This window comes from Plectropomus leopardus, chromosome 3, assembly GCF_026936395.1.
Source record: "Plectropomus leopardus strain MGB_pleo_1.0 chromosome 3, ASM2693639v1, whole genome shotgun sequence".
NCBI classification, from domain to species: domain Eukaryota; kingdom Metazoa; phylum Chordata; class Actinopteri; order Perciformes; family Serranidae; genus Plectropomus; species Plectropomus leopardus.
Window position 1 is genome coordinate 12207150 of NC_142178.1, and position 22204 is coordinate 12229353.

Consider the following 22204-nt stretch of genomic DNA (forward strand, 5'->3'; position numbering starts at 1 on the left):
TGATGTGGGAGAGAAGTCATGTGACCATGTGAGACAAACACACACAGACTCACCGCAGTGCTAACTTCCTCATCGGCTTATTCTCATTATTAAACCACTTCTGATTTTTTTAATCTATTTCCACGATGCTTCCCGCAGCCGCAGTTTTTCACTTCCCCTGGGAAGTAAACTCCGGTGCAGTGCAGGAAGGTGAATCAGTGAGAGTTTTTGGCAGGTGGGTTTATCAGTTTTGGAGCTCTGATTGGAAAACATCATTTCTCTTTTGTTTGTTATTTTGATATTAATCTGATTTTTTTCTGAAATTATAACAGTTTAGCAAATAGCAATCCAGGTTTGGCAAGTAGATGCACAATATTCTATTTTTTATTTTACGTGGTATAATGTTGTAAGGATAGAGGGAAAGCGGGTAAATCACCTTTTTTCCCCCCTCAGTTTTCACAGATAATATAAATTATTCACAAATCTGAAAATTAGAAGGAATACCCTATTGTTAAAGTCAAGTGAAGTCCAAGAGCAATAATTTATGATTTAGTTGTCTAGATGAAGAGAAAGCAATGAAGGCAAGTCAGTCATTTGCCAGATGCATGTATCTTATATGTGAGGATTTGATGCTTTTCTTCACTATACATGATAATTAAGTCAATAGCTTTGCAATTTTGGACTGTAAGTAGGAGAAACATGCCATATAAACACGTGAACTTGCGCCCTGGGCAATTACATGGGACATGTTTCACTGTTTTCTGACATTTCATTGACAAAATGATTAATTGGGAAAATAATGGGCAGATGAATCGATAAAAAAATCGTTAGTTGCAGCCCCCAGTCTTAATGGAGGAAAAGCTTTCTCAGAATGTCTCATCCTGCCTTTAACATCTACATAAGTATGTAAGTACAATAAAAGTAACTAGAAGTACAGCCACATGGGCGTGTGCCTCCGTGCAGCAGTCAAACTGCACTTAGAGTTTACACACATCTTTCCCCGGCAGCACAAGAGATCCATACAATTAGCACAGTTTCAGTGTGGACACCGAAGATTAGTGTCACCAATTCATTATCTGACCAAACGTCATAATCATGACTTATGACATTGATAAATGGCCAAAAAAAATGTTTTTGCAGAACATTATGATTTCACAGTGAAATTGACCTTTGGCCTTTTGGATATTAAATGTCAGCACTTCATCATTTTATCCTATTGTGTGAAATTTTAGTGTATAAATTCTTGAGTAATGGACAAAAACATGTTTTACAAAGTAAAAGTGACCTTGACTTTTAACCTTCAAACCACCAAATTCGAATCAGTTTGATGTTTGTGCCAAATTTGAGGAAAACTCCCTGAAGGCCATCTTCAGATATTGTGTTCATGAGAATGAGACGGATGCAAGGTCACGGTGACCTTGACCTTTGAACGTCAAATTCAAATCAGCTCATTGTTGAATCCAAGTGAACGTATGTTTAAAATCTGAAGGAATTCCGTTAAGGTGTTCTTGAGATATCACGTTCACGAGAAAGGGATGAACAGACAACCTGAAAACATGATGCCTCCCGTCACGACTACGGCCGGCAAGAAGGCATAAAGACACTGCTAATGTGGTACAGCCCTCTCGGTCATTACGTAGCATTAACATGATAGCAGCATTTTAATATTGTAGCCTGTCAAACTGGAACCTGTTGTTTCTACTTTACACACTGTTGGGTAGTTTCATCTGTGTAAGATGATCATATGTAACAGCCATCAGATAAATAAACAAGAATACACCATACAGCTGTTCACTGGGCTTGACTCGAACAATAAACCTTCCTGTTCACTTTTTCCAGACTTGTGTGCTATCAGCCTGAGGAGTCCAGGGCTACGCTGTCTGCTCAACATGCTTCAAAAGAGCACCAGGTGGTCATCCACACCCTGTTTGTGGAGCCTTTTCACCCGATAATTGGAGCACAGTACCTAGCTCTGGGTGAGATTGAAAATGCTGAGGGTAAGGAAAGATGGTTTTTCTTGGGTTAATCAAAAAGAAAATTGACTGTCTATCTGAAAATAGCATCACCAGATGTGAAAATAGTGTACGAAATACAGTGTGTCGTACAAATATGATTAGTTTATTAATTGATCCTTAACAGCTGATGCAGTTGCAGCAATATTTAAAAAACATTTTTCAAGCGAACTATTCAGTTTTCAAAAATGTTTTGTGTTTGTTTGTCCGTGTGTAAATTTCACTCTCAGTCTCATTAAATCGTGACCACTAGGCTCATTTAAATACATCCAGCACTCTTCGCCTCTATCACCTGCTTTTATCTGCATCTTCTCATCTTACAGGGGTTGGTGTGATGGTCCGTGCCCGTGTACTGAACTGCGTAGATGGTGTAAACGTTGCCCTTCTTCAGAAAGCCATCAATGAGCAGAGAAGCTTCTTCAGGGAGAGGGAGCGCCAACAGGGTGATGCTCCACATGCCACCTGATCAGGATCTGTCAGGACTACAGCGCCACCTCTGAAGTGCACTGGAGCGCTGCAGTGTGAGCTTTAATAAACTTTAAGACAGTTTGGTTAACTGTTAAAGTTTTACAGTTTACATTGTTATCTTGTCTACTAGGGGTGGGGGAAGATATGGATACAGGATAGTATCGCGATAATTGTGCGGCAACATTGTATCGATACACAAATGTATAGGTTTTTTTGTCATTATATAAATGATTAATATTACAAATACAATTTCAATTTTGGTAGCCCTCTAAAATAATAAAATCACTTGCTTTTTCAGAATTTTGCTGCAATAAAAAATATTCAAGTGAAAAACTTGATTAGGCACTCAAACGTCTCAAGAATAAAATGTGTTTTTTTCACAATAATGTCTATGCTTGGAATTACAATGCAGCAAAAAGGCCAACATGTTTGAATTGGGATTGATAGCCCCGGGCCAGACTTTGGACATACCTAGTGTAGGAATGCTACAGTTGCCAATGCAAAAATGCAAATGGCCCTATCTAGAGGCACTGTTTGGTTTGTCCATTCTGGGCTACTGTAGAAACAACATTGCAGACTCTACGGGAGTGGACCCACTTTGTATGTGAGAAAACAGCTCATTCTAAGGTAACAAAAACACAATATTATTTTCAGTTTATTGTAATCTAATGAAAACATAATTATGAATATTATATACCATTTCTGCCATTAGACTCCCCTAAATACATTGCGCTTTTAATGGGTAATATTTGCAATCAGGATGCTCAAGCACACGGTGTGGAGTGGTTCCCAGTATATGCTGTTTGATATCTGTCGAGAAATGGCACCCCTTCCTCTTGGCACACTCGGGGTGCCTTTCAGGAGCATAAAATGGGAAACTGTGGTAAAAGTAACCCAAATTTTATGTTTGTACTGGGTTCTTAAAATAAGATTAGACGTGACAATACCTACTTGAAAGTAAATGTAAAGTAAATGTTGAAAACTGTCTATTATACCTGTTTGTGTGTTTAATTTACAAAGAATACAAACCACATTGAAGCTCTCTATTATAATTTAAATTTATTGATATAACTTTCTTCATAAAGTATCAAACAAGATTGAGTTTAAAGTCAACAGTGTCAAGGATAGCCCATGAGTAATACAGAATGAAATCAAATCTTTGTAAATAGCATTGCACCATGTCCCAGTATCATTAATAACACAATAATATCAAAGATGGACTGCATTTATGTTCTCTGTTTTTAAATTAAATCAAAAATCCATCTGCCCACATCAAGACATGTTTGGTAAACAAAGGCAATACAGCAGCAATCACTTAAGCTAGACAGAAAGCTTTACAGCAAAATACTTTTCCTGAGTCCAAATGTAGCCTATGTAATTAACGTATGGATTTCCCATAATGCAGTAGGGCATGTTTTACCATATCACTCCACAGAACAGATAACTGCAACTATGTTGTAAACACATCTAGAATCTTGCATATTTTTTGAACGATGACGTGTAACCAGACTCTTTGGAGGAGGCGGGCAGCATCGGTAAACCTGACACTGGGTCTTTCTTACAGCGCTCCAGAGCTTGTTTGTAGCTGATCTTCTCCTTTGTGATCGGGTCTACAATATCTTTGGTGTGGGTTGAGTCGGCCTGCAGCTCCCTCATCATTCCACTGTCGATCATTTTGGACCCTAGGGCATCAAAGAGGTTTACTCTTTGGCCGGTAACGGGGTTGATCAGCCCTCCTGTCAGGTGCTGTGCCTCCATGTAGCGAATGGCAGTTTCCTTTGGCATCCAGCCTTTCTGAACAGCCTCTCCCACAGACAAACACTCTCTGGTCATGGGGTCTTCAACTCCAGTAAAGGCCTTCTGTGCATTGAGTAGCCTCTGGAGTTGACTCTCCTCAACGAGGCCTCTGTTTGCTGCCTTGTGAGGAGTGTATCTCTGATTGTTGCTGATGTCAATGATGCCGCCTGTCGATGCCTGGGCCTCCAGAAGTTTTTGGGCGGTGGTGGGGTCAATCAGTTTACGCAGGGTGGCACTGCGTATTGTAAAGCAGGTGTCTGTGTTTGTATCTATTAGACCAGCGATTGGGTAGATTTCTTTTGCAGAGGAGGGCTCAGAGTTACCCGTTGTGGCGGACTTGGGGATGATTGAGTTGAACTTAGGTTGCTTATTTTTGTCACCGGCAACAAGCAAGGCAAACTCTGAGATGGGAAGCTTGCCTTTCTTGTACTGTTGTAAATCATACTCTGTCAACCTGCCATCCTTCAGGGCATCTTTGATAGAGTACTGCTTTCCACTCTTGCGATCCTGCAGTAGAGATGTCTCCCCATCAGGTCCCAAGGATGTAATCTCCTCCCAGTCACACTCCAGCTCCTGCAGATGAATGTACTGTTGACGATCAATCAGGCCCTGCAGGTAGGCATCATAAGGGGACATGTCTTTGCCTGTATCTGGATCCAGAATGGTGATTTTGGTGGAGACATTGGTCTCTTTGGTCCTTGTCTCGGTGTGCTCCTCTTTCTGCAGGTTCAGCACAAGCTCCCTGATGGTGCTGTCTCGCTGATGGATTTTGTCTTTTTCGTCCAGGATCTCCCTCTCCAGACGCTGAACGTCAGACTCCATCTTCAGGCTCCTCTGCCTGCTCATATGTGTTCTTTCGCTCACTAGCTTGCTCTGCTGCTGGAAAGTCAGGCTGATGTCATGTCTTGTAGCCTCGAGTGTCCTGAGCTCCCGAGTAAGGTTGTCCCTCTCCCTCAGTAGGCTTTCTTTGTTCGAATTGAGGGTAGCCTCTTCTCGTGAAGAGCTGGATTTGTTGCCCATCAGAAAGTTGATTTTATCGTTGAGACGTCTGATTTCATCTTCCAGGTCCTGTCTGGAAAATTTACTCTGAGACACTTGTTCCCTCAAGCGCTCCCTCTCGGCTTCGACAGCCTGGTCTTTCTCTACACGGACAACCTCTTTGTACACCATCCTCTCACCAGACTTCTCCTTCTGCAGGATCTCAAGCTTTAGAGTGATGTTATTAATTTCTCTTTGGAGACGCATGATATTGCTGGTTTCCTTGTCCATGTCTGACCTAACGTCGTTTGTCATCCTGTCCAGTCTTGGGTCTCTTTCAACCTTCAGCACCTCCTCAACAATAATACTTTCCTCAACAGGAGGTGGGGCATTTTCAAGCTGTGTGATGCGCAAGCGGATCTCTTGGAGTTCAAACTCGGCTTGAACCCTCTTTTGGTGCTCATCACTCTCTCTGAGGATCCTCTCTTTATCCTCCAACTTGGTTCTAAGCTGCTGCAACTCTAGGTTAACCTGACGCCGCGTCATTATTTCTTCATCCAGGCTCCTGCTGAGCTTCTCATGCTCGACACTTTGCCTCGGGTCCCTCTGTACACGCACAACCTCCTTCACAACCACTCTCTCCTCAGGCTTCTGTCTCTCCAGCAGGATGTAGTTGTTTTGGAGATCAAACACCATCTCTTCAATGCTGCGCCGAGTCTGTGCCTCCTCCCGCACAACTTTTCTCAAACGGTCAGCTTCTTTCTCCAGCAGAGGATCAGACTCATACCTGATGACATCTCTTGTGACAACCTTGGTCTCTATCTTGGACTTTTCAGCCTTCACTTCATCTCTTTCTCTCCTGAGCAAATTAACCTGGTCCAAGAGGGAGCTGTAAGTGGAGTGTAAATGGTTCACCTGATCATTTAGCCTCCGAATCTCCCTCTCATTTTCAGGGCTTCTTTCCTCTTTGATCACTTCTTGGAGAACCTCCTTCATCTCCACCTTGGGTTTCTCTGCACGAAGGATGTTCACATCTGTCGTGACGTGTGTGATCTCCCTCTCCAGATCAGAACGTTGCTTGTTGCAGTCCGTTATGTCTCTTCGGAGCCGCACAATCTCCACCTCTGTGTTCGGGTCAATCTGGTAGATCTCGTTGACAATTTCCTTTGTCTCGATTCTTGGCTTCCAGCTTTGTACATCTTTGTAGCGATTGTGGAGCTCTGTCAGCTCTTTGGATATAGAGATGTTTTCAAGCTTCTCTTCCTCAATGCTTGTTCGAATCCTCTTAGATTCAGCGATGAGTTCAGGGTCTTGTTCAATCTTTTTCACTTCCTTAGTGATGACCCTGGGCTGAATGTTAGGAATCAGTCTTTGAATTGTATTGATCATGCTCCTAGTCTGGAAGATTTCATCATTGATGAGCTTGACCTTGTTGCCCTCTTCAGAAATTTCTGTCTCGAATGTGTGCACTGCTTTCAGCATTTGTGGGTCCGCCTCCACTTTCACCACTTCCTTCTTAACCACTCTCTCTTTGATGTTTTTTGGCTTCTGCTCGAGAATCGTGTATTCTGTCCTCATCTGAATATTCTCCCCATCTTTCACTCGAATTTCATTCTTCATCCTTGATATCTCGTCTCTGATCTTGGCGGCCTCTACGTCCAACTGAGGATCTTTCTCAAACTCTGTCACCTCTCTGGTCACCAGTTTGGGTTGAGTGTTTTTGATGGTTTCCTCCAGGATGTTGATTTTCTTGTTCAACACCTCAACCTCAGTGTGGGTGGTGCTATGTTTCAGCGTCTCCTCTTGTAGAGTTTTCTGCAGATCAGCCAAATCACTCTCCAGCTTTGGGTCCCGGAAGTACTGCAGTACTTCTGTCTCCACAATGTGCTCCACTCCTCTGCGGTTCCTCAATGACATCAGCCTGTCTTTAAAGTTTCTCAGGTCTGTCTCAGCATGAATTTTCCTCTCCTTCTCTTCATCCAGATCTTTAAACAGACTGTTTAACTCCAAAGAAGTCTTCTGCTGGTTTTCAAACTGCACTTGTTGCTGTGCCACCTGTTGGACTTTCTCTTCATTCTGCAGCAGGAAAAGCAAATTAATTGAATGGCAATTACTTGTCAAGTGAATTGTTTAGTGATGAAGCTTTATGGAAAATATATTATACAGTGAAGAGGCCACTATAAAACATAAAGGCTACTTTTATTCATGACTTGTTTTCTTACTAGTGCCATGAGATTCTGAGCCAAGCCCATCTGTTTTTGCCGTTGGGTATTTTCAGCTGACGCTTTAGCATAACGGTTGACCAGATCCTTTCCCTGTAATAAACAAGAGAGCAAACCATCAACCACATACACATTTTACGTACACAGTCACGTGACGTTTCAAACTAGGAGTTTGACTGTTACCTCTTTCTGAACAGCATCAGCCAGTGTGGGCATACCGGATTTCTTGGGAACAGTGGCTCCAGCATCCTCAAGTGTACTGTTGTATTTGTCAACGTTGGTCTCATATTCCTGCACATACATGAGGAATTAGGCTTTGGGCGCAACATATTGTATTCAGTTAATCGAGTATGCTTGTTTTTCCACTTCAAAGGGAAGCCAGTGGGAGAAAATGAAGACATTTTGTACATCTTTATATACAGCTGTTGTTTTCCCATTTTTTGACTATTTGCAAATATTTCTTTATACATAAACTAAAAAGGTATTACAATGATGACATCATTTATGGTATCAATAGGGATTACTTCTTATATAATTGGATAACTAGAATTACCAATACACTCTTATGCTAATATTTTATATCACTGTCTAATAATCCATTTGAGTCTCACATTGAGTAGACTCTGCAGGTCTTGAGACAAGTCAGTCACTCTGTTCAGGTCATCTCCCTTCCTCTTCAGATCATCCATCAGCCTCTGTGGTTAAAAGGTTTGAATCACGGTGAGTCATTAAAATAATTATATATGTATACACACACACACACACACACACACACACACACACACATATATACATACATATATACATATATACACACATATATATATACATATATATATATATATATGTATATATATAATTTTTATTTTTTTTCACAGAATTACACAGAACAAATCATATGTATAAATAAATCACAGTCTCACCTCTTGGGAGCTTTGCCTGGCAGACACCTCAGACAGATTAGCATTGTAGCCCATCTGGTCTTTTGGCATGTTGTCCAGGAAGGACTTGAGAGATGTGGATGTGCTCTGGTACTCCTGGTTCTTGATTGCAGCTTCTTGTAATATTTTCTCTCTGAGAAATTATCAATATGTTCAATATAATTCTTTTGTGCCCTTTCCTAAAATATATTTAAGTCTGAGGTATAATTAGCTTAGACCTTTGCCTGACACATCATATCAGTGTAAACTGCTTTTTTTTTGCAAGCTACTGCATGTAAAAGCACTGAAACATTCTGCAAAATAATGATATACATATTTTTTTTATTTGCAATAGTAACTTTTTTTTTTTTTAAAACAAAACAACAACAAAATGTAGGTCCTATGTATGTTTGAAGCCAGTAGGAAAGTTGTATACATCTAGTACTCAACTTGTTGGGGGGCAACTTTTGCAAAGTGACAGATAACCAGGGGGCCGGTTAATTTTTCTTTTTCAAAAAAGCACATCCAGTTGCAGCAGCAATGCAGTGGTCTGGTTACCATAGGGGTGTTTCTAGGATTTGAGGGCAATTGGGCTACTGGCAGGAGATCCTCCCTGGCACTTTTTAAAAATATAAACAAGCTCTATGTTGATTTTTTTTAATACACTACATTTAAAGTACAGAAATAATTTCCAGTGTGCTTTAATTTAGTGTCATTGGGCCAACCGGCACCCTATCAACTTACAGCCCGGGGGGTTATAAGTTGAGTGTCACTGCAAACTCATTAGAGACCATCTATGTTTCATTTGAATACTTTTTATAGCGTTGAAAAGGCAAAGCTATCTGGATTTCAAAAAAGAAGCAAAGACTTTTTTTTAAATATATACAATTAAAAGCAAAATATGTTTGCAATATGTTTTTTTTTTCTTCTTCTTTTCTGTCCTTTTAATCATCATATCACTCCTTTGGGGACCAAGCTGATTTGACTTGATTTGCTCATGGTTTGATTCTCACCTCTCCTGCAGCTGGTTGGCCACGTTAGCATAGCGGTTCTGCAGCTGCTTGACATCTGATCCCTGGCGCTGGATTTCAGGGCAGTACTGCTGGTAACCCTGCTGCAAAGACCTGCAAAGCTGCTCCGTGGTGTCCAGATCCTGACTCAGCTTCTTCATGTCGTCCTGAGCCGCTGCCACAGACCTTTGCTGGTACTGAATACAGCAAAGGAGACATGCAATTTCAAATCTGTCAGATCTAAAATAAATCTCTGAGAAAGAGCATCACCTTTTGTGTAGTAGGGCTTAGATTTCAAATGCAGATTTCCTCACCTTAATGTCCTCAGCACGGGCTTGGATTGCATTCGGCATATCAGGGATTGGACCATCATTACTCAGGTTTCTCTCAAACCCAGAGACGAGGCCGTCCACCTTCTTAATCTGGTTCTCCAGATTAAGAGATGCATTTGCTCTAAAAAAAAAACCAAAAAAAGATAAACGTGTTAATAATTATACTGAGGTTATTTAGTTACGTAGCAGAGCTCAACAAAGGCGGACAGATGAACACCTATGACAGGCATTTTTAATGTAAATATTTTTAAATCATTTTTTGCAGTCTTTAAGGGAAAAGTTGTAATCTGTTGTTTTAAAAGAGGGACAATCCATATGTTCATCGAAGACAAACCCCTCCCCCTAATCACTGCATAAATTCGATCCCCCTAACAAAACATAAACAACACTTACTTCTTGGTGTAAAGGTCAGCAAGTTCTGCGATGTTGTTGTTCTTGTTGGCCAGTGCAGAACTGTTGGGGTCTTTGGCCAGCAGGGGCTGCAGTTCGGCCTGAGCTGCCTGCCTCTGCTGCTCCAGAGCCTTCAGAGCCCTGTTAGCTTCCTAAAAGGGACGGATGATACTTTAGTTACTAGGAGCCAACAACCTCAACTTCCATAGCACGTACATACAAACACTTAAGTTTTATTCCTACCAATATTCAAAAGGTTTTCTCAGAGGGCTTTGTTAATATGCCATTTACAGCCTGATTTCATAACATTTTATTCCAAACTACTTTTATAGGCTTTTGACCATATTTACTGATTTATTAAGTGAAAAAAAAATCCTTTTTGAAAAACCTTTGGCTCTAATACATGAACAAAATTAAACAAGAATTTGGAAACTGGCTTTATCTAATGTATAGAATTTTGTTCTACAAATTAGTGCCATTTCAGAAAAGTTCTAACACAGCACACCCGAGGTGTCTCCCTGACCAAACCAGGGCTGGTGATTGTTGGAGCGTCTCATACTTATACCATCATATACATACACTGTATACCCCGGTAAAATGTCAGAATGGTATGAAGGTATGAAAAATAATACCACCCGAGCCTATTGTCATCAAATATTAGGCATCAAATCATCTAGAACTCCTCTTTGATCAAACTTATCTCAAAAAAAGAAAAACTCATGGTCTTAAATTTTTCAGAGACTTTTCAACACTTTGCATGATATCATCACTCTGTGTATACGCAGCTCCTTAAAAGACATGTGGTCTAAAACATTTGATAAATTAGAGGTGTTTAATCGACATAGCCGACAAAAGGAATAAAGGCAGAAACATGCTTAACAGGATCAATCTTAGCTCTGATAAATCAAGAGGCAACCCCCAGGGTTTAAAACTGAAGTCAATGCTTAAGTGCCAAAAAATGCAGTTCCTTGAGTGGCCACTTGAGGGGGGCTCCAAAACAATGTCAGTCCCCATGTTAAAATGCCCAACAGTGAAATAAATATGTTCACAGCCTGGCGCAACTAACAATTTTGGTCTCTTAGCTATTTTTATTCATTCTAAAATGTAGCCTACATGTTTCCATTTATTAGGTCTTAAAGTTGAACATGTTTAAGGGCGAACCGTTTTAAGTGACAGTTTGTGAATCAGATCCACCCCTCAACTCTCAACAGCTCCAAAAAAAGACAAAAACAAAACAAGATGTTGAGAGCTGAAGTGCTGAATTTGAGGCTTTAAAACCGCTGCCCACAAACCAATGCGTGACATCACGGTAGCTACGTCCTTTATTTTATACAGTCTACGGTTTAAAATAAATAACACAGTTGTATGTGTGACTTCACATCTCTCACCTCCTGTTCCCTCAGCCTCTTGGCCAGATCTCCTGCTGGATCGTTGGGGTTCAGTGGGGCTCGCAGGCGATTCAGCATGCTTTCCTCGGTTTTGGCCAGGTCATTGTCCAGCTTGTCCAGCTGCTTAGACAGGGCGCTCATTTTGGGATCCACTGGGCCAGATGAAACTGGGGCTGAATGAGAAAACAGGGACGTTAATTTATTGCCTAATCTGATTGCGGTACTACCATAAAAATGTAAAACTTAAATGTAAATAATCGTTATGTTTTACAGAACCAATAATACTTCACAATTAGGATATTCAAGGATTTAATTTATAGACAAAGACCTGCTTGCTGGGCTCTGGAGACCTCGGCTTTGTGGTTCTTCAGGGATGCCACCAGAGCAGCTCTCCTCTTCTTGATGTCTGCCAGTTCACGACCCAACCTAATGAATTGGACAAAGGTGAATAGAAACAGTATTATTGGCATATTCTTGCACTGTTTATTGCAGCTGCATAATACTTCGACCTTGTATTACTTACAGGTCCACTTTGTCAATGGCCTCTGTATCAGGTGGAGGGATCTGGAAGCAAACTCCCGGGAAGGTTTTTGTGGCCCCATTAGTTGAAATAACGTCCCAGTTCTCAGATGAGTTAGATTTTAGGGTGAACTTTTCACCTCTTTCCAGAGAATCCTAGATGGTAATATTAAATGAGAAACATGTCCAAAAAGATTAACAAAAAGAAACATTAGTGTGTCTGAATAAAAGGGCCTGAAGTAAACACCCCAGCTGTAAATATTTGACAATTTCTGCCTTTTCTTATTTCTACAACAACAATTTAAGGTGAAGAAGCTCCACCTCATCTGTCTCCCAGTCACACAGGGACTCCACAGTGATGGGTCTGTTGGGGGCATTACGTCGTAGCTTCAGAGGGGCGATGGTGGTGCTGCGTTTCCTCAGGTCTGCGAGCTGCTGTTCGCTCGTCTGTACATCGTTATCCTCGACCTGGGGTGAAACAAACATAGAGATATCTTTATCATCTCATTGTAGATAGCAACAAATCCTCATCATACACATCACTGAAGAATTAAGACTGAATTGGAGATACATTTAAGCATGTATCTCCAATAATGGTTTAATGCACTTTTTGTGCTTTAAGAGTCCAAGACAATATTGAAATATCACAATGTATACATACACATACACAATGTATCCATTTCTATTTTTAAACTTTGGGATGCCTGATAAATGTGTTGTTAGTGTTGAACTGTGCAAGACACCCACTGGGGCGAGACCGCCGGCGGTCTTGGCTGATATTAAGAGGCTGCATCCGGCTAAGAATTTAAGCTCAAGTGATGACTTGAGCAAACAGCTGGTACCAACATGTCATGCTCAAGTGCTCAAAAGTGCTTAAATTTAGCACCAAATCTGTGTTGAAAATTGTATCAACCCAAAACCAACTTACACCACGTGCACCAGAGCTCTCGCGGACAATTTATTACATTCCAGTTTTACATTAAATAAGTGTCTGTTAAAAACATAGCAGTTTTTAAGGCGAATGCTTTCAGCAGAACCACCACTGGCGGTTAGCCACCAAGATTAGCCATGTCGACAAACCATAGCCATTCATGGTTTTACAATGAATTTATCTCAGAAGAAGTCAGAGTTGGGAATGACTTACACCCGATGTTTTTCCTGTGACATTAAATCACAGATGTTGTTTGCAGTGCCAGTTCAAGCTAGATTGCAAATACTGTAGCAACATGTCCACTGATAGAAGTTGGACAGGAATGTGTGTAAGACTATTTCAGTGGGACTCAAGTAAGACAGAAGTGCTAATGAACTGTGTATTACTGCAGCGTTCACTTTCTGTTGATGCACAGAGCAGCCATATCCACTATTTGCCAAAAGTAGTGCCCTCAGGAATATGATGGATAAAGAAAAAAAAGATACAATATATAAAGCATGCAATATAATTATAATATTAATAGATTTATTTGCCATATATTAAAACTAAGAACCAGCTTGTCCTCACTTGTTCATAAAACTACTTAAAAGAGGAGAAGTGGGTGCTTCAGTGTGTATCTCCCACAGGGAGGTGGGACTACAAAAGTTGCTCTGTACCTCGAGCTGCAGCAGTGTCTCTGCATTGCCCATCTTGCTGAGGGACTTGGGATCCAGGCTGCTGTTTAGTTTGGTCAGCGACTCTGACAGCTGCTCAGCCTCCATTTGGTACTGGAATATGACACAAAACACATTTTTTACTGCATAAAACTTAATGTGTCAGCCTACAGGGAGATGTATTCAGACAAAGAGACAAAATCTTCTCACACAAACTCAAATGCAGATTGCAGTAATGACAAAGTGTGGCGTAAGATGTCCCATATTTACCCTCTTGTATTCCTCCACGTTGTCCAGCTGTGTCTCTTGACAAATGCAGAGATTAAGGAATTTCTGCCACTCGTTTCTAACAGCATCTTTCTGAGCCTGGAGATGTAACATAATGTAAAGAGTTTGATTTAAGTGGCATTCAAATGAGTTTAAAAGGTTACATTTCATGACACTGCCTTTGCTTTTGAAAGCAGTGTATTCTGGGTGATGAGACTTACCTCTATTGTGTCACTGGCAGGGTGTTTCAGTCCAATAAGTCTGTCTCCTTCGTCCTGGAGTTTGTTCACCTCACTCTCGTGGGACAGCAGGTTGTTGTTCTTGAAGTTCTGATCGAGATCAGATCAACTGGGATTATTCACAGATTTGGTTACCCAAGTACAGAACAAATACCTCAGTTTGGATCCCTCTGGACAACTAACATAAGCTTATTATTTACATTTATGTTTCACTCTTTCATTCTGACCTCATATGTCCGGCGGACGTCAGGTGGGTCCATCATGCGGTCACTCCAGTCCTGCTTTTTGATCTTATCTTGTTCATCTTTCAGGAACGACAGTTCCTTGTCGCAGCCGTGCATGTATTCATACAGACTTTTCAGGTAGTGGCGACGCCACTTGGAGTTTTCCTACAGAGAAATTTAATAAAACTGAATAAAACCTGATAAGTTCTAAAGGTGTAGACGCATGTGAAATTTTAATTGTATTTTGGGAGGTTTTGGGTTCCTTGATTAAAATTCTAAAATTATTTAGTTGTTGATGACATTTCTCCTAACAAATGTTCATGCATAAAACTCAAAAATAAATTGGAAACTGCACTACCACATGTGGACAACACAACTCACCAGTAGATTGTTGTACTGCTTCTTCAGGGCTACATATTGGTCCTAAAAGAAAAGATAACAGCATACCTTATTAACTGCTGGCACAGTTTTCCAATAACATTAAAGAGCAGGACATCTAAGGTTTTGATCGGCTGCTGTGGTATATACAGAGTGCAGGTGAAAGGCAGCCAGAATGTGCATTTTCATGTGTGTTCACCTTGCTTCCTGCAGAGCTGACGCAGAGCTGCGAGTTGTAGGCCTCAACCTCTTTGTGCAGGATATTGTGTGTAGCAACCTGCTTCTCCAGGTCCTCCATGGTGGGGCCGTACTCCTCCGAGTTCACTTGTTTCTGAGAGCACAGATACCCGAAAAAAACAGTTAATGCTTTGTTGAGACAAAACTAACCACCAAAGGGAGAGTCTGACAGGCTGAGCACTCTCTGGTTAGTTGTGTTTTCTAACTTGCTCAGCTCTGGTTAATATTTTTGTCTCAGTAAGGCATCGTTTGTTGATTGAAAACATGCACACGTGTTTGTAGGAATGCAACAGGTATATAATGCATGAAGATCAGGAGTAGAATTTAATGTATTACTGTGTAAAAATAACTTTAAGGGATGAGGCTTTTAGTTTTCTTATAGTACACAAATCCCATAAGAAAAAAGAGTGTTCACAAGAGGGTTTACTGTGGTTATACATACTTGCTTGTGGTTGAAAATAGGCCCCCAGCTGATTCTGGGCATCAGCGACACGTCGTCAATCTGCTCGTAGATGTCTCGGTAGAAGGCACAGTCTGTCAACCAGCGCTCATGAAGGTGGAGGACACTGGAATCACCAGAGGGAAGAAGAGATGCAAAGAAACAAAGAGCTCAATATTTATAAAGACCCAGAGTGTGAAATAGAGTTTGAAATACGAATGAATGTAGACTAAATAATATAACCATAAATTGGGAAAATATTATTATTTTTGATCCGGCTTCTTTTCACAATATCAGTTTATTACAAGCAATTTTCCCTACAACTAAAATATTTTATTTATTTATTTTTTTTTAATTTAAACATATTGACCACTTTGGGCCTCCATAGTTATAAGCATTAGCTTTAAGGTGGACATGGGTGGACTCTACTTATGGCAATGACTGGCAAATAACAGTAGCTGTTGTGGACTTTAAATGTATATGTATAATTTTTACACTGAAGGATCACGTATAGAAACTTTATTTTAAACTCATTTTGTTTATTTTCTTTGTATATTATCTTAATTGTAAACCATTGTGTATACTGCTCATTCTGTCACGACTCACTCGCTCTCTATCTCTCTGGCCTGGTGGTGTTGGTACTTCTTGGCTTTGTCGACGTCCAGGAACAGGTCCTTCAGGAGGCCCTCAGCCTCGCCCAGCTTGTCTGATATCTCATTCTGGTGCTGGAGGGGTAGATCTTTCTTGTCATTTTCAGCATCCTGTTGGAAGTAGACAAAAGTTAGGCTGAATCTTTTTTTTTCCTTCTTTGTGATTTGTGCACTAGTTTGTATTTGTCTTTCAGCGTGTGTTCTCACCACAGCGAGGAGCTCCTCAGACCGGAGGATGTCTTTTTCCACTGTGTCGGCATTCTTTTGCATCTGGGCAATCAGCAAGGCCAGACTGCTGGCCTGGGCCCTGCAGGGTGAGGAGAAGAGGTCAGAAAGGTCACAGATGAAGCCGCAGCCACAGATCAGATCAAGTGTCATTAAGAATCAGCTCAGTATTTCCCCTCTTCTGCTCCACACAGCCTCAAATCTCCTGAGAGAGAGACTGACACTCAACGTGGCTGCGCTGTCCTCTCAGTTTGCCTTTTAGTTTTACACATTGCAGTCATAGTGAGGGGTCTTGTTGATCATCAATACTGACTACAAAACAGCATCCAAACTTAAGTGGACTTCACACTCTCACACTCACACTCACACACACACACACACACACACACACACACAGCAGGAAGACTCTTAAAAACTCAGTGAATCTAAGTTTGATAGAGTTTGGGATATTCTCTCACACCACAAAAAAAGATTAAATTGGTTTAATTTATGAACATATTTCACATCAACATCCTAATATGAACTAAAGAGCTCAGACATGTTGTGAGACAATGACATCTAAGGACAAAACATATTTTAAGATCTCCAATATCAAGAATCTGCGCCTCCTTTTATTCTTTCACTCGTCTGTATTAGCTACCTGATGCGTGTTTATCAAGATCACACACTGCCCGACAAATCACGCACTGTCTTCAGGGCGAATGGCATGGCGTAGGGTCAGAGCGAGGACACTTCCTGTCACCGTCCGAGCCACTCCAAAGCATTCCTTAAATACTAACCATTCCATGGCAAAAGGTAAAGTGATGCCTCTGACAGACAAAAACAGGTGGAGGCTTTAACGAGAGACGAACTACACCCATAAAACCAAATAATAGCTCTATGAGTGATTCCTAGCTAAGGTTTTGAAAAACCATTACATTGGATGATATTACAATTTAATATGAACATTTTTTTTGTATAAGAGGCTTTATGGTATTTACATCTTCTGAGTTTAATGTCAAGTTAGTGATCAATTAAAGTAGAAAGAAATCCAATGAGTGTGGAGAAATGAGGAAACATAAAGGAGCTTTACAAGCAGTTAATTGTAGCAAACTTGTAGTCAAATAGAAACTACTCATTCACTAGTGCTATTGTTTTTAACTTGAATCTAATTTAAAGTTTGGAGGTCAAATTTCTTACTGTATTTAATGCTTTGTGTCCAAACATCCAATGTCTCCATTTTGAGGTAGTCATTAAAATTGTCTTACAAAAAAATAGTGTGTAGTTGCTCTCTGACACCAAGGCAGGTAAATTACTCAGTATTTTATTGGTTAAATCAGTTAAACTAAAGTGAAGTCACAGCTGCAACTCCTACGCTCACAAATAACTCTCAGTTGAAGAAATCATTCAAAACATGGAATTTGATATTGTACATGGCAAACTCTTTCACTTCTCACTGGAGGTTTATGCTATAGGTCTAATTTTACAACCTGGAAAGACTTCATTCATTCACTTTAAGTGGAAACGGACAACTTTTTAACCCCCCGGGAGATTGTGCAGAGTCACACACAAATTTCGTGGTGAAAGCAAAGCATATAGGGAACCAGTCTAGACATAGATGGTGTCATTATTCTATAGCCATTACATTGTGCAATCAACATTATTTAACTTATTATTATAAGTTAAAGCAAATATCTCCACCTCAATCCTCTGAAAATGCGCTGATGTGTAACTCAGCACCTAAAAATGTTGGCAACGACCTTGCTGGTTAATTGACCGCATACCAAAGCTGCTTTACGGTACGAAGTTATGTCTCTCTGTTGAGTATACAAGCAAATGTCATATAAGGCAGATTTACAACAGCCTAAGTGCAATTTTCATGTAGCTCTTTCATGATGGAGCGGCGGAGGAATGCACTGAGTCACTGAGATGCGAGCTGAGCTGGTTCTGCAGCCGCTCTGACAATGGCCTCCCTCTTCCTGCTCATTCAGCAGGACAGACAAGTATGCGCCACACACACATAGAGCACATATTTTACACAATAATTATTTCCCCGTTTCAGCCAGAGAAATACTTGTGCTTGTACATTGCTCTCATTGCTGGCAAAAAAAGAAAATTAAAGTCAGAGACAACACTGAAAAAAACCCTTTAACTTGTGTGATCTGTGAAAATGTGTCAGACATTGACTTCCTGTCTCTGACTTGATTATGTTGGTGGACTGTAACAGTAATGGAAAGGCCATAGTTGGATATGTTGTATTGTTGTAAGTAGACTACAATGACCAAAAAAAATAAAAAAAGACATTAACTTTAAAGCAAAAATCTTAAATTAAATTTTAGGTTGACTTCTATTCCTCACCCGCCTCTTTTTCAAATGTTTTTATTTTTTTCATTAAAGGTGGTATAATAACTGTTAATCTGTGTATATATAAACACTTTTTAGAAAGAACTCCTTTTAACTTAAAGAAGTTTGTATTCAGTCTGCCTTAAAACTTAAAGTGGGTTGAATTTGAGAAGGCAAGTTTAGGTAATTTTGTAATGATTCAAATTGTCTTTTCAAATTCAGTCAACTTAAACACTGAAGGCTGCCCGAAGACTTTAAGTTAAAACAAATGGTTTATTTTTACAGTGTATCTATAATAACTGACTTAATTATGTCTTCCTTATTACATCTGCTGGATGTGAAGAGGGGAGGTTGTTGAGGGCATGAGTGGAATAAGTTAACGGTTGTCAAGTGTAGGTACACACTTCACACCTCTCATGTCCAACGCAGAGTGTTGGTCAGGAGGTGACAGGAGTGTGTGAGGCGTTTGTGAGGCGATCTGATGTTGTGGAGGAAGTGTACATTATGAATTCTTGAATACAGTACGGCCTTGTTTAGTTAAACCCTCAGAGAATGACTGCTGCTTGCGTGGATTTTAAAAGAGAATACTTACGTCAACAATCTGATATATAAATGTGTGGGTTTTTTGTAGGTTTGATATTCCGTGTTTAGTGAACTAAATGGCAACTTCCAATAGGAAAGAATGCACTAAATACAAATAATATCACAATTAGTTAAAAAAAAAGTACACAATGAGTACTTTGTTGCTTTTATGAATGGCCACAGCAGGGAAGCTAGACAGCTGCAGCTACAGCTCATTTGACATAAAACCTGGGTAACTGGATGACCCGCATAATTTCAAAGGGCTTTTCTGCATTTTTTGACCTAGCTGCAAGATCACAAAACTTGCACCACAAACACTCCCTGACTCTCAAATCTCCTCCCAGCCCACAGTTTGTATTATGAAATTAAATTGTGTTCAATTGTGTTGAATTCTGGGGCGTAAAGAGGTTGGGAGCAGCTCAGAGCTGGTGTTACTGCTAAGCAGGTTCAGCTCCTTACACACCGCAGACAGGAATGTCCTTTAATGTGAATGTGCATATGTCAATGGCTCCACCCAATGACTGTCCACTGAGAGAACAACTGACCGCCATCGTCAGCGTACCGTCATCAGTTGCACGCTCAGTTACTTTCAATCACTGTGCGACCCAAGATGTGAGCTGTGATGTAAAAGACAGATCGCACGAGCAGAAATATTGACATGCTTATGGAAATCATGTGACCCGCCCTCATACAGCTACCAGCACCCACATGTTTATACTTCACACACACACATACACACACACACGCACACCATTGTGTCCTCTGCTTTACCTGTGCACCTAATTTCTCATTGTAAATGATTTTAAGTTTCTAAAGTTTCCAGATGAACCTTTAACATTCGATGCAGCTTCAAGTGTGAAACTGACAAAACTAAGTATTGATTAATCCGTAATAATCTATTTGTCAATGGATAGGCAATGAATTGAGCTTGATTATCAGTTAATCGTCAGTCATTTATTATGTAAAAAGGCGAAATATTTGCTGGTTTCAGTTTCTGAATTGTATTTTTCTGCATTTCTTTGTTTTTAATCATTCCAATTAAACACTTCAAAAAGAATCTGTTTGTTTAAGCTTTAAAAGGTTAATGTCTGGGCTGCCTTAAACTTTTAAGTTGACTGAATTTGAAAAGATAAGTTGAATCATTACAAAATTAATTCACTCTGTCTTCTCAAACTCAGTTAACTTAAAATTTTAAGGTAGTCCAGACACTAACTTTTTTTTAGGTTTAAACAATTAGGATCTTTTTAAAGTGAAATGAAAAGTGAATATTTATTCTTTTTTGATTGTTAGTCGAACAAAACAAAAAAAATCCATTTGGGAGTTGGATCTGGATTTGTTGACATTTCAGAAACTACATGATTAGTTATTTGAATAAATAAATCTAAAAATTATTCAGCGATGACAATAATCATTAGCTGCAGCCTACTATACACTGTCTTTATTGTCTTCACTGATTTAATTCATGATGGAAATGTCCTTAGGGCCCAATGAACCCAGCAGCATGTTGTGTCACACTGTAAAATACAGTTGGGAACCAACGCCCACTTAAGAGAAAGAAACCAGCTAAGCAGTACAGACTGCCCAGCCCTCATCACACCTCAGCAGTCGGACAACACGTACAGGGCAGGGGCGAGGTGAAACCACCCAGTCACCCCCTGAAAGCACGTCAGTATTGTGACACATGACAGGGACACAAAGGGATTTTGCCAGCTGAATGTGTCTCCAGCTTCTCTCTGTCACATATTGTGCATTTAAATGTGATTTTAAAGTTATGTCAGTTGAGTGAAATTATCTCTTTTAACCCGCCAGGAGATCAGTAACTCTGGAGATTGATGGCTCCCTACTGTCCCTGTCCTCTTAAATTTAATGCATGAATTTGTGCATTTCACATATACACACACTAAATACAGCTTTTTAAAAACTTTTCAAGGTGCAAGCACCTGCCAGTTTAAGGTGCCATCATTAAAGAGCACTGAATATGATGTGATTCATATTTCTACATTTTTAAAGCAGCCAGGCCCTCTCAGAGGATAGTTTTTTTCTTCTCTCTCACTGAAATATGATCACCAACAGTGTTTTTGCCAGCCATCAAAAGTGTAAATCTTGCCTCGGATTTGAGGTAAACTGGCTCATTGAGTCACATTTTTGGGTTCCTTTTTTTGGTGACTGATGAAGCAAGTTGGAAAGAACAGTTGTCTGTGACTTTCACCTCCAGTCATAAGCACATTTTCACTGCTTTCACCTCTTGTCTCGAAGCGCACCTTATGTTTACAAAGTAAACCTGACCTCAGCGCCCTGTCAACAGCCTGGCAAACATCTCATTCAACTTTCACCATCCCCCGAGGATGACATAACTCGGCACAAATCAGTGAAGAATCTGCCTGAGCAAACTTTCACCCAGCCATATTGTAACAGGAGGGGAACCACAACACTCAGAGAGAAAGAGGACGACGGCACGCACAGGAAACATGACACAGTCCTCGGCTGGGGAAGAACAGGAGGAGGGGTGACATGACCGAGATACATTGTCACGACACACATACACATACATTCATACATGCATCACATTCATAAAGCCCTCTGAGGAGAAAAAAAAACAACTCACTTGCTGAGCTTGCCCGAGCTCTTGGACGAGTCCTTGCCCTTTTTCCTAAACATCCTGGAGGCTGTGGGGGTCAGGCAGAGATCCCACAAAAATGTCTTTCTCGTACTCCTTCTTCGTCTCAGTCCTCCTCACCCTGTGGCTCCCACTCCGTCTCTCCTCTCCCTTTGGTTCCTCTCGAACACACTTAAACACACACATTCACGTCAGCGCAGTTTTTTGACGCTCGCAGCTCCTCCCATACAGGTTAGCAGGTGTGTCACCGCCCAGACATCCACCTTGTGCAGGAAGACCAGCCTGACCTGTTTCCTAAGCTCCCTCCCTCCCTCAGTCCTGCCCTTCCTTTTTATCGTGGCCCTCTCAGATCTCTCACAGTGAGCAGGGGCTCTTTAATTAGCATGGATGCATATTTCATGGAGCTAGAGGGGACACTGAATTCC

General features: G+C 40.6%; 2 protein-coding genes across 2 annotated transcripts; one reads left to right on the forward strand and one right to left on the reverse strand.

Annotated features, from left to right (window-relative positions):
- The first annotated feature begins 5 nt into the window (after positions 1-5).
- Positions 6-3446, forward strand: ten1 (TEN1 subunit of CST complex). Its single transcript, XM_042484762.2, has 3 exons — positions 6-214; positions 1819-1976; positions 2315-3446. Exons 1-3 carry the CDS (start codon positions 126-128, stop codon positions 2455-2457), a joined length of 390 nt encoding a protein of 129 aa, XP_042340696.2. The 5' UTR covers positions 6-125; the 3' UTR covers positions 2458-3446.
- Positions 3447-3499: 53 nt separating this feature from the next.
- On the reverse strand, positions 3500-21950 carry evpla (envoplakin a). Its single transcript, XM_042484753.2, has 22 exons — positions 21768-21950; positions 16241-16340; positions 15990-16144; positions 15387-15510; positions 14907-15038; positions 14711-14752; positions 14333-14494; positions 14088-14195; positions 13870-13965; positions 13603-13713; positions 12337-12483; positions 12020-12171; positions 11825-11922; positions 11497-11669; positions 10112-10260; positions 9701-9839; positions 9390-9583; positions 8380-8530; positions 8068-8151; positions 7640-7747; positions 7457-7549; positions 3500-7310 (listed from the first exon to the last, which is right to left on the reverse strand). Exons 1-22 carry the CDS (start codon positions 21818-21820, stop codon positions 3927-3929), a joined length of 5955 nt encoding a protein of 1984 aa, XP_042340687.2. The 5' UTR covers positions 21821-21950; the 3' UTR covers positions 3500-3926.
- Between the last annotated feature and the right edge of the window lie 254 nt (positions 21951-22204).